At 40.8% G+C, this 13,096-nt stretch overlaps 2 protein-coding genes across 3 annotated transcripts; both read left to right on the top strand.

The window, feature by feature from the left end:
* Positions 1-224: 224 nt before the first annotated feature.
* LOC110635236 (calcium-dependent mitochondrial ATP-magnesium/phosphate carrier protein 2) lies at positions 225-4,902 on the top strand. 2 transcript variants are annotated; one of them, XM_058139646.1, is made up of 4 exons: positions 225-1,414; positions 3,256-4,049; positions 4,143-4,233; positions 4,410-4,902. In XM_058139646.1, exons 1-4 carry the CDS (start codon positions 957-959, stop codon positions 4,597-4,599), a joined length of 1,533 nt encoding a protein of 510 aa, XP_057995629.1. In that variant the 5' UTR covers positions 225-956; the 3' UTR covers positions 4,600-4,902. The 2 variants fall into 2 exon arrangements, with proteins under 2 accessions (XP_057995629.1, XP_021640176.2); XM_021784484.2 differs by having other exon boundaries at positions 226-1,407; positions 3,270-4,049.
* A 2,367-nt stretch (positions 4,903-7,269) lies between these two features.
* Positions 7,270-9,588, top strand: LOC131175502 (uncharacterized). Its single transcript, XM_058139942.1, has one exon. The coding sequence runs from the start codon at positions 7,270-7,272 to the stop codon at positions 9,586-9,588; it is 2,319 nt and encodes a 772-aa protein (XP_057995925.1).
* The last annotated feature ends 3,508 nt before the right edge of the window (positions 9,589-13,096 follow it).

The following is a 13,096-nucleotide window of genomic DNA, read 5'->3' as shown; positions in this document are numbered from 1 at the left end:
GCTTTCAAATTTATCCAAGTTATTAAAGCAATTAGAAAGAATTGTTATTATAGATTCTATAGGTCCAGGTGGCAATAATTTTATAAGAAAAAAAAAATTTGAATATTCATAAATTATAAAAATGGCCCCAGCCACAAGAATATTCTTTCTAAATATTCGGGTCCCTTCGCCTCTGACCGCACCTTGTCATTTAAGAGGCCAATAAAAGAAAGCTATTTTATTGAGATCTCAGAGCTAGCCAAGAAGGCATTGCTTTTGTTTTCCTCTCTCTAGCACAATTACACAAACATGTGGAGGACCTTATACGTAGCCCGAATGGGCACTATTGTACCACTATCTTTTTGGGTTACTGTTTAACTCTTCTCTATCTTTTACGTGCCATCAATTCCCATAAAGCCCATCAATTGCACGTGCCAATTCAAACTCCTTCGAATGCAATAATATCCGGGTAATGCTTCCCTCTCTCACCCGCCATTAGCGCAGGGACTAATCAAGCTTTTTGTTGCCTGGAAACGCCCATTCTCACTCCTTGCATTTCAAACCCAACCTCTTTCTTCCTCATTGTGACTCATCTTCGCTTGACCCATCACTCCTACCGCTTTCTTTCCCCTCTCGCTAATTCGAGCCATATTTTTTACAGGGTCTTTCCTTAACTGGAAAGCTGTTTCTGTTTTAATTGTTTCCTTATTAATTACTGTTGTGCGCTCATCTTCGCTTGACCCATCACTTCTACCCCTTTCTTTCCCCTCTCGCTAATTCGAGCCATATTTTTTACAGGATCTTTCCTTAACTGGAAAGCTGTTTCTGTTTTAATTGTTTCCTTATTAATTACTGTTGTCAACCACCCAGAGATTTATACCAACAAACAGGGCAAAAAAAAAAAACCTCCTTTAATGCAACTCATGTCCCTACCCCTACCCCACAATTAGCGTTTCTGCAATTTGGGAATTTCTATCATGTCCGGAGCTGGTCACGCCGTCGAGCACCGTGTTGGGTTGCCGGAGATGGAGACAAACCCCAACAGCTCCGGGTGTTGCAATCAGGTTAAGAAGCCGGGTTCTGTCTCCATGGATCATGTGCTGTTGGCATTGCGAGAAACCAAAGAAGAGAGGGATGTCAGATTACGGAGTCTGTTTAATTTCTTTGACGCCGCGAATGCTGGATACTTGGATTATGCGCAGATCGAGGCAGGGTTGTCGGCGTTGCAGATTCCGGCGGAATATAAATACGCTAACGATTTGTTGAAAGTTTGCGATGCAAATAGGGATGGACGGGTGGATTATCAGGATTTTAGGAGGTATATGGACGATAAAGAGCTGGATCTGTACCGGATATTTCAGGCAATTGATGTCGAGCACAATGGTTGCATTTTGCCTGAGGAATTATGGGATGCACTTGTTAAGGCTGGTATAACGTAAATTTCACTGCTTTATTTTTAACTTCTAAATGTTTTCTTATGAGGACTGCATTGACAGTGAAATTATGCAGCTAATTTGTGTAAGTTTGATTATTCAATTATTAGTCAGAGGATATGATGATGCTTTTTGATATTCTATGTGAAAACAAGTGCTTGTTCGGCTCACTTGCATGCTTAGTGAGATTGGAAAACTTTTTTCGTAATTGATGTGGTTAACTATATATTGCTAAATCAGATATTCAATGTAGGATAATAAATTTTATAGGGACAATGATGCATTTTTCATGTAGTCAACCAAGCATGTAGATGAATTGTCTCTGCATGCGAACAACTGTGAATTCATAGCTTTGTAACAAAGAATGAAGCTTTAGTTCTCTTAAGAGATTTGTTTTGGATGGCCTCTTGAATTCTCCTTTCATAAGGTTGCTTTAATACTCGACAGTTGGTTGATGCTGTGCCATAGGATAGTGTTGTAGGTGTTCTTGCTAGCAATTTGGTTGCACGATCACAACTGAAAGTTTAGTGTCTTAGCTTATATGTCTGTGTTAGTTTTGGATTACCAGATGGGCAACATTCCTTCTAAAGGAGTGAGAGAGTCCATCTTGTTTCATGGTTGTATTTTGAAAGCTCCTAGTGGCTGTCACTTTTGCAGCCTCATTTGCTTTGATGAAAATTCACTGGCCATTACCTATTGGCCAAAGATTGATCATTGATCTGTATTTCTTTCTTAATATTTCGCATCCTGGAGAAGTGTTATTACTGGTTCAAGTCCTGAAATATTTTTTTCCCTAGTGTAATTGATATGAAAATCACTTGACAAATTTTTTTGGCATCTTGAAAATGTCCAATTCTACAAACAGGCTCCCTTGTCATTTGGGTAAGCTAAGTTGTTCAAAAATAAATAAATATCCAGTATCCTCCATCATGTATAAATAAATTTATTCAAAATTAGAATAATGGGTGTATAAACAAGAAAGGCAATGGAGTGCTTTGAGGAGCTTGCTTAGGAAAGTGTACTGGTCCTTTTTGTTGGTACTCACATGAGTTCTTTTGCACCTTTGTTTCGGTTGAATGCAAATTGTATTAGATCCTTTTTCATTGTGAGATAATTCTATATTATCTTAATATGGTTACAAGGGTTTGTTTACCCATAATCGGTCATATGATTTCATGTGTTTGAATTTTTTTTTTTAATTTTATTTGAAGCTTTCTGCTGTTATGCTTTGTAGTTGTATTGAACTTTTGGATTATATAGGATTTTAATATTGTATTTTGGATTTCTCAGGATTTTAATCTTCTATTTACATGGAGATCTGGACGACAAATAATTTGAGTATTATTTTTATCTAATGCTAGTTTTGATACTATAGGTTTTTTTTTTTTTTTAAATTCATTTATGAGTTTCATTTTAAATAAGAGACACTTGGTTGGATTGAAAATTGAGTGAATTAATAATTATCTCTATGTCAAATTTCTTCTCTACCTCTATATTTGCTACTTCTCCTTTTCCTATTTCATCCCTCTTCTTTGTCTTCATCCTTTCTGTTTTTGTCTATTTTGTTTCACTTTATTCTTCTTTATCTCCATTGGTGCTACATCTCCATAGTCCATCCTAAACTATATGACCTCATTTAAAAGTTACTGCCCTTTTAAGTATTAAGTTGCCCATTTTAATTTTCTATACACTGGAATTTTTATCATTTTGACGAAAAGTACTTCTCAGATCTAGTATGGTTATCTGCATATGCCAATTATTTTTTATGCTTTGTGCAAGCATTTGCTTGGCCTGGGCCTTGCTTTGAGTATACTTGTTGTTTTCATCTTATAAGCCCTGGCAGTTTCTGCTTCACAGGTATTGAAATTAATGATGAGGAGCTTGCTCGTTTTGTTGAGCATGTTGACAAGGATAATAATGGAATTATAACTTTTGAAGAATGGAGAGATTTTCTTTTGCTCTATCCACATGAAGCTACAATTGAAAACATATACCATCACTGGGAAAGGGTATGCCTTGTAGATATTGGAGAACAAGCTGTTATACCAGAAGGCATCAGTAAGCATGTTAATAGAAGTAAATATTTCATTGCAGGGGGAATAGCAGGAGCTGCCTCTCGTACTGCAACTGCTCCTCTTGATCGCTTGAAGGTGGTTTTGCAAGTTCAGACAACACATGCTCGCCTTGTTCCTGCTATAAAGAAGATAAGGAAGAAAGATGGTTTCTTGGGTTTCTTTCGTGGTAATGGATTAAATGTTGTGAAGGTGGCACCTGAAAGTGCTATCAAGTTTTATTCTTATGAACTGTTAAAGAATGTTATTGCGGATTTTAAGGGGGGAGAAAAGGATAGTATAGGTCCTGTTGAGAGACTTTTTGCTGGTGGGATGGCTGGTGCAGTGGCACAAACTTCTATCTATCCCTTGGATCTTATTAAAACTCGATTACAAATTTGTGAAGGTGGAAATGCTCCAAAGTTGGGAGCTCTAGCAAAGAATATATGGGTTCAGGAAGGACCTCGAGCCTTTTATAAAGGCCTTGTGCCATCTCTTCTTGGGATTATACCTTATGCTGGCATTGACCTTGCTGCGTATGAGACGCTGAAAGACATGTCAAAAACATATATTCTGTATGATAGTGGTACAATTTCTCATTAATGTTGTTTATCATCTTCTGTGGAGGTTTTATTATTTTAATGGAGTCATTGTCCTGAAAGCTTTAAATTTTCTATAGAACCGGGTCCTCTTGTGCAATTGGGTTGTGGGACAGTCTCAGCAGCATTTGGAGCATCATGTGTTTATCCCTTACAGGTTATCAGAACCAGGTATTGTGTATACTGTCTACAAATAAAGAATAATACTTTTTCCCCCTTTCTTTTGCTGGATTGGAGGTGAAGTTTCAATTTCCCACCGGTTATCAGGTTTATCCCAATAAATTTCTATAATCTTTTTCAGAAAGCAAGCTCAGTAATTCATTTTTGCTTTGCTCTTTTCTTTTCAGAATGCAAGCACAGCATTCTAATTCTGCTGCTGCTTATAAGGGTATGTCTGATGTATTTTGGAGAACACTTCAGAATGAAAGTTATAAAGGCTTCTACAAAGGACTCTTCCCAAATCTTCTCAAGGTTGTGCCATCTGCAAGCATAACGTATTTGGTTTATGAAGCCATGAAAAAAAGCCTAGATCTTTGATTGGGGAGCACTGTTGTCATGTGCTGTGGCAATTAAACTAACTTCAGGTGTGGAAATAGTCCACATATGTTGCTGACGAAGAAAAGAAGAATAGGATTGCTAGTCAAGTAGCCAATACAATTATTTGAGTTACAGAATAGACGGTAATCCCCCTTCCTGAATTGGGGCACATAATTTTGTTAGTCGAAGAGTTTTTTCCTGGAACCTTATTTAAAGGTAGTGTTGAGAAACAATGATTATATGACATCATAATTTCTGACTTGAAGGTGATGGGTCTTCGTCATTACCTTCCATTCTGCGACACACTTCTGATTACATTATCTCTTAGGTCACAACTATTTATTTTTCATTATTTCCTGAAGTTGAGGAAACACAGTGACCTTAATCATCTGCGTAATATATATATATATATATATATATTCTTTTCTTTTTATACCCAGCAGTCTATGTGATGTGTTGATACATGAGAATTGAATGAGCAGCATATGCTAAATTGTGCAAGAGAGTTTCTCAGACGCATGAAATTCCTGTTACCATCTTCTTTTTTCTTTTCGTCCGCATATTTTCCTCGAGTGTCAAATCTTTTTCTAGTTCAGAGAGAGCAAGAAAGAACTAGGAGCACTGGAGCAGCATTTGCATTTGCATTTGCATTTCTTCTTCTCTTTCCATATTCCACAGATATATATATATATATATATATATATATAAAAGATCGGCAAAGGGAGAAAGAGTCACATTTACTTGAAAATGGTCCAGAAAGGCATTATTCTCTTACCGTGACATGCTTATTCCACTAATTAAGAATATTATTATTCTTCTGCTTCACATAAATTACAACCAGTTGATCTGTATCAAGACATCTAAACAGGGAGAGCCTAATCATTCCCCATATGTGAAGAAAAGCTAAAGAAATTGGATAATTAATAGAACAGGTGGAGGGCTCCTCTCCAAATAGTTAATCAAATTATAAATAATTGGAAAAGCAGTTTATAGCAGCAATTAGCATAGGAGAGTCTAAAGGGAGATAATGGAAGTAGATATGCTGTTTCTTTATTAGAGTTACAATTTTTTTGCAATGTCCAGCTCTTACCCATTTTGCATAGATGTGAGAATCTATGTGTCAAATAGCACTAATCCATCTAATTAGTGGAAAGCATTTACCTACTAAATGTGGGAACATTGTGCATAAATTAAAGAAAGTCAAAAACTAATCTTTTTAGATTAGTGGTCACTGGGGAGAGAACCATTGGTTTTGGCTATATCTTTCTTTTGAAACAATAAGTCATTATTCTAATTTCTAACTGTCATCATGTTTCTTGCAATAAGTGTCAAGTCATGCATACATATAGTTCTTTCGTTGGCCCAATCGCTTCACAGCTAAATTTTGAGAATTGGGTTTGTCTCAGATTTATACGTAATGTACTCTCTCATTCATGTTTATAAAGTATCTCATCGCTTAAACGATGCTTATCAGGTGTTTGAGGAAAGTTCTCATCAAGATGTGGCCTCTTACAATGCGTTGATTGATGGATTTGTTAAAGCCGGTGACATTGAACTATTTGATCCGACGCCTGTGCGAGATTCTGTGTCGTGGGATACTCTTATGGCAGGGTATGCCCAGGGAAGTCATTGCAAGGAGGCAATTGAAATATTTAATCTTATGATGGATTTAAAGCTTAGACTTGATAATATTGCTTTGGTGTCTGCTCTTTCTGCTTGTGCACAACTAGGTGAAATGGAAAAAGGAAAGCAATACCAGTTGATTCTTTTTTGTCAACTGGGTTGGTTTATTTTTATGCAGTGGGTGTGCATAAGTACTGCTCTAATGAATTTTGAATTGAGCACTGATAAGAGTTTGATTACATGGAAGGCGATGCTGGTCGGCATTGCAAGCACGGTCATGGTGAGTTACTGCTAAATTACTTGTCAAGTGATGGAGGCTGGGGTTAAACCAGACGGAGTTAAGCATTTAGCTTTTTAGGAGTTTTAATGGGATGTAGCTTTTGGGGGCTGGTAGATGGGGGCATTAAGGTTTTCCATGAGATGGAATCTTTTTATGGGGTCCGTCGTGTCAAGGGTTAGGAAGTTTGGGGTAGAATCATATGTAATATAACCTCTTTAAGGGGCAAAAGAGACAATTTGTATTTTATTTTTATTTATGTAATTTTAGGGGTGTGATGGGTGAGACATATTCATGTATCCTCCTGCCAGAAGGCATTATGTCCCAAATGCTCTTTAGGGGGGAGTGACTGGTTGGCCTTGGGTGGGCAACTGGCCTAGCTAGTCACTGTGCTTGCCGTGTCCCGTTGTGTGCTCCTTATAGGTTTCCCCCCTGCCTATAATGGACTGGTTGTAATTATGTTCCATGAATGAATGAAGTAGCCTTTTCATGAAATGTTTGTGCCTTGCTTTGCTGTGCCTTTCATGCTTGTGATGCTTGCTTATTTGTTGCCCCATTTATACGAAATGCTTGTGATACCGCCCCAAATTAGCCTAACTTGGCCTAATGCTAACCATGCCTCTAATTTCTCGCAGTTGTTGTAAGATTCTTGTGGGCTGACTTGTCTTGAAGAGTTCAAGCCAAGTGCCACACGGTCCCTACGGAGTGCTGAAGCTGGGCCCGTGACAGTTGGTATCAGAGCAGCGATTGATCCGTGAGTTGAATAGAGGATGGCCAACCTTGCTAATCAAGTTGATGACCTTGAGAGAAGGGTTGATGACGCCTTTGCTCTCATTGATAACTGTCCCACATACGAGGCTTTGACCGAAGAACTTGAAGTTGTCCGCCTCTCTCTTGAGCAACGAAATAAGCACGTTGAGGTGCTGGAGAAGAAAGTGGAGCAACTGGTGGCTGTGGTAGCCAAATTGATTGGGGGTGAGGATGAGCCAATAGAGCTTGAGGCCATCCAAAATTCCCTACCAACAAATATTATCCGATTGGGGGATATTGAGAGCAGAGTGCTCGCATTAGAGGCAGAGGCCTCTCAAGCAGGGGATTGTGCAGAAAGCTTAAAAGCTCTCACCATCGCCCACGATTCCTTGGTGGGTAGTGTGAATGACATGAAAGAGGATGTCGTCGAAACAGCAAAGACACTTCAAGGAGAAGTCCAAGGGTTGCAGGGACAAGTGAGTTTGCTCATGAAAGCAGCAAGCAATGCAAATGGGGGAGCCTTTGAGATGGGAAAAGCCAAAATCCCGGAGCCCAAGTCTTTTGGAGGTGCCCGTGATGCCAGGGAGGTAGACAATTTCATCTTTGACATGGAATTATACTTCACTGCTACCAAAAATGACTCTGATGCAGGTCAATTGAAAATGGTGCCGATGTATTTGGCAAATGATGCAAAACTATGGTGGAGAACCAAGGTGGAGCAATCTATTTCTGGCCAATGTTCCATTGTCACATGGGACGATTTCAAGAAGGCACTAAAGGCTCAATTTTATCCGGAGAATGTGGCCTATAATGCGCGGTGCAAGCTAGCAGAGCTACAGCACACAGGCTCTATCCGAGAATATGTAAGAAGTTTCACGGCACTCATGCTCGACATTAAGGATATGTCCGAAGCTGACAGATTGTTCAACTTCCAGAAAGGTTTAAAGCCTTGGGCCAGGAATGAACTGGTCAGACGGGGAGTAAAGGAACTCAGCACTGCCTTAGCCGCAGCCGAGAGTCTCGATGATTATTCAAGCAATGTTTCAAAGAGAAAGTTTAACTCCCCTCCAAGTTCGGATAATCGCCCAAACAAATGGGGTCGAAATTCGAGTGGGGGAGTGGATCGAAGCAACTCCAACTTTGGAGGGACAGAAAGGAGAACTTGGACCTCGGGGCCTAACACCCACAAACCTATGAGCCAAAATAGGGAACAGGGTAACTCAAGACAGGGGTCGGCACACATGTCCACTGATAAGACCAACTCCTTTAAGACGAATCCGTTGAAATGCTTTCTCTGTGATGGGCCACATCGGGCTAGAGAATGTCCAACCAAGAGTGCTTTAAGTGCCTTAAAGGCCATCTTTGAGGAAGAAAAGAAGCCCGAAGAAGATAGGGAATCAAATGATCGTGATGCCTCAGCAATGGGTGCCCTACGAATTCTTGGAGCTTTGGAAAAACAGAAACCAACAGCTACTACGGAGAGGGGATTGATGTATGTGGACCTACTCATTAATGGGAAAAATGCTAGGGCTTTGGTAGACACAGGTGCCACTGATAATTTTGTAGCTGACACACTGGTTACCCGATTTAAGCTAACTGTGCAAGCCGACGCAGGGAAGATAAAGGCAGTGAATTCTCAAGCCTTGAACACTGTGGGAGTTGCTCGTGGTGTCTCTTGTCAGATGGGACCCTGGAATGGCAAAATAGATTTTACGGTGACTCCCCTTGATGACTTTGATGTAGTAATCGGGATGGAATTTCTGAAGAGAGCTCGAGCAATCCCAGTCCCAGCTGCAGATTGTATCTTATTAATGGGAGACAAGCCGTGTACCATTCCCACAAGTTTTAGCCCAATAAGTGAAAAGAAGTTGTTATCGGCCCTCCAGTTTAAGAAAGGTGTCAAGCGTGGGGAGCCGTCATATGTGGTAGTTCCCCTTGTCCAAGAAGGGGGAAAAGCACCACCATTCCCTCCGCAGATTCAAGATGTGATGACAAAGTTTCAAGATGTGATGCCCGAACGGTTACCTGCAGTCTTGCCTCCCCGACGTAGTATAGATCATGAGATCGAGCTATTGCCAGGAACCAAACCTCCTGCAAGAGCCCCTTATAGAATGGCTCCACCGGAATTGGCAGAATTAAGGAAACAGCTGGATGAGTTATTAGAAGCCGGATTTATTCGACCAGCGAAAGCTCCATTTGGTGCTCCAGTTCTTTTTCAAAAGAAGCAAGATGGTAGCTTGAGACTTTGTGTGGATTACCGGGCTCTTAATAAAGTCTGTCTGAAACAAATACCCCATCCCCTTGATTGCGGACTTATTCGACCAGTTGGGGCAGGCTAAATTTTTCACCAAGTTAGATCTCCGATCGGGATATCATCAAGTTCGTATCAAAGAAGGAGATGAGCCGAAAACTACTTGTGTAACCCGGTATGGTGCCTTTGAATTCCTTGTGATGCCCTTCGGACTAACAAATGCTCCTGCAACTTTCTGCACTCTAATGAATCAGGTTTTTCATGACTACCTCGACAAATTTGTGGTGGTATACCTTGATGACATTGTGGTGTATAGCTCCACCTTACAAGAGCACAAAGAACATCTTCGCCTTGTTTTTGAAAAATTGAGGGAGAACAAGCTTTTTCTGAAGAAGGAGAAATGTGCTTTTGCTCAAACCAGGATTAAGTTTCTGGGCCATGTGATCGAGCAAGGGAGAATTCGGATGGACCAAGCCAAGATAAGGGCAATTCAGGACTGGCCGGTACCCAAAGGTCTTACAGAATTGAGATCATTCTTGGGACTAGCAAATTACTATCGGCGATTCGTGCAAGGCTATGCACAGAAGATCCACCCTCTCACAGAGTTGTTAAGGAAGGGAAATAAATGGCAGTGGACTATGGACTGTCAAGCAGCATTTGAAAAACTGAAGCAAATGATAATAGCAGAACCAGTGTTAGCTCTCCCAGATATGGAAAAACCTTTTGAGGTACACACTGATGCTTCAGACTTAGCGCTGGGAGCAGTTTTAATGCAAGAAGGACATCCGATTGCTTTTGAAAGCCGAAAACTAAAAGATGCTGAACTTCGCTATACAGCTCAAGAGAAAGAGTTATTGGCGGTAGTACACTGTCTTCGTACATGGAGGCACTACTTATTGGGGTCAAGATTTGTAGTGAAGACAGATAACACAGCTGTGAGCCACTTTCTCTCTCAACCAAAGTTGACTCCCAAACAAGCACGATGGCAAGAATGCCTAGCAGAGTTCGATTTCCTATTTGAGTATAAGCCAGGGAGTTCTAATCGGGTTGCAGATGCATTGAGTAGAAAATCGAACTTAGCACCCTTGAAACATCTCGCTCAATTATCAAGGAGCCAAGTAGACACTTCATTGCGAAGACAAATTCGGGATAACTTGAAGAAGGATCCCCAAGCAGTAGCATTGATGAAACTGGTGGAAGAGGGGAAGACCAGACAATTTTGGTTGGAAGACGACCTCTTGATGACCCGAAGAAATCGAGTGTATGTCCCAAAGGCTGGAAATTTGAGGAAGCTTTTGCTGCAGGAATGTCATGATACCTTGTGGGCCGGACATCCAGGGTGGCAGCGCACGTTGGCTCTATTGACGCAAGGATATTACTGGCCTCAATTAGAAGATGATGTGAGGGAATACACGAAGACTTGCTTGGTCTGTCAACAAGACAAGGCGGATCGACAAAAGCCTGCAGGATTATTACAACCGTTGCCAGTTCCAACTAGACCATGGGAGAGTGTCTCCCTTGATTTCATTGCGGGATTACCGAAGGTTGGGGAGTACGACCATATCTTGGTGATAATTGATAGATTCTCAAAATATGGAACCTTTGTGCCGATGTCAAGATACTGTTCAGCTGAAGATACAGCCCGTGCCTTCTTCAAAAATATAGTGAAATACTGGGGGATCCCAAAGAGCATTATTAGCGATCGAGATGGCCGATTCATAGGCTCTTTCTGGTCAGAATTGTTTCGACTCTTGGGGACTAGATTAGATGTCTCCACCAGCTTTCACCCACAAACGGATGGCCAAACAGAAAGATTCAATGGTCTGCTAGAGGAATACTTACGGCATTTTGTAAATGCCAGTCAGAAGAATTGGGCCTCCTTACTCGATGTTGCACAATTTTGTTTTAACTCTTTAAAGAGCTCTGCCACTAATAAAAGTCCCTTTGAGATTGTTTCAGGACAGCAGCCTTTGGCACCTCACACATTGGATGGTCCATACACTGGCAGGAATCCCAAAGCGTATCATTTTATGAAGGAGTGGAAGCAGACAGCTGACATTGCCAGAGCTCGATTGGAAAAAGCATCCAAGCGCATGAAGAAATGGGCAGATGAAAATCGAAGACCGCAGGAATTCACAGTGGGCGACCTGGTGATGGTAAAGTTACTTCCAGAACAACTCAAATTTCTTCGCAACCGGGATAGCAGACTAGTTCGAAAGTATGAAGGGCCGATGCCAATCATTGCCAAAGTGGGCCAAGTTTCCTACAAAGTAGAGCCACCAGCATGGATGAAGATCCACCCAGTTTTCCATGTGAGCAGATTGAAGCCATACCATGCTGATCCAATTGATGTCAGCCGCAACAAATCATCCAGGCCAGCCATCACCACCGCACCACCAGTCAACCAAGGAGTCGAAGAGATTCTTGCAGAAAGAGTAGTCAGAACTACCAAGCGGCCACCACACAAGGAGTATCTCGTCAAATGGAAGGGCTTGAGCACAGAAGAGACCAGCTGGGAGAAAGCAACAGACCTTCACCAATATGTCCAGAAGATTGAAGATTTTCTACAAGCACAGTCAACGAGGACGTCGACCATTCGAGTGGGGGAGAATGTCAAGGGTTAGGAAGTTTGGGGTAGAATCATATGTAATATAACCTCTTTAAGGGGCAAAAGAGACAATTTGTATTTTATTTTTATTTATGTAATTTTAGGGGTGTGATGGGTGAGACATATTCATGTATCCTCCTGCCAGAAGGCATTATGTCCCAAATGCTCTTTAGGGGGGAGTGACTGGTTGGCCTTGGGTGGGCAACTGGCCTAGCTAGTCACTGTGCTTGCCGTGTCCCGTTGTGTGCTCCTTATAGGTTTCCCCCCTGCCTATAATGGACTGGTTGTAATTATGTTCCATGAATGAATGAAGTAGCCTTTTCATGAAATGTTTGTGCCTTGCTTTGCTGTGCCTTTCATGCTTGTGATGCTTGCTTATTTGTTGCCCATTTATACGAAATGCTTGTGATACAGCCCCAAATTAGCCTAACTTGGCCTAATGCTAACCATGTCTCTAATTTCTCGCAGTTGTTGTGAGATTCTTGTGGGCTGACTTGTCTTGAAGAGTTCAAGCCAAGTGCCACACGGTCCCTACTGAGTGCTGAAGCTGGGCCCGTGACACGTCGAGAGCCCAAACAATATGGGCGCATGGTTGATTTGCTGGGCGGGTCTGGGTTTTGCAAATAAGCGATGACCACGATAAAGAACTTGGCTACTGGTAGCCCGGCCAGGATAATAGTTCAGATTTAAAATTATATCAAAATTAAATTAATTTGAAATCAACAAAAATCAATCTTTTTTCCTCTTTAGACTGGATTGAAAACCGATTGATTAGTCCGATCTAATCTAATTTAGTATCAAATTTTGACCTTTTTTTTTTAAATCATTGGATTATATTAAAATTGGAGTAACTGATCGGGGTAAGCATCATTCAGTTCAAATAGAATAAATTGAATCGAATCGTCTTAATTTGGTAATTCGATTGGATTTTTAAAATTATTTGATTTTATATTATAAATATTCCAGTTATTTCAGTTCGATTCGATTT

The sequence above is a fragment of the Hevea brasiliensis genome, chromosome 17 (genome assembly GCF_030052815.1).
Source record: "Hevea brasiliensis isolate MT/VB/25A 57/8 chromosome 17, ASM3005281v1, whole genome shotgun sequence".
Lineage (NCBI taxonomy): Eukaryota > Viridiplantae > Streptophyta > Magnoliopsida > Malpighiales > Euphorbiaceae > Hevea > Hevea brasiliensis.
Note: the sequence above shows the minus strand (reverse complement) of the source record. Positions and strands in the feature narration are given on the sequence as shown.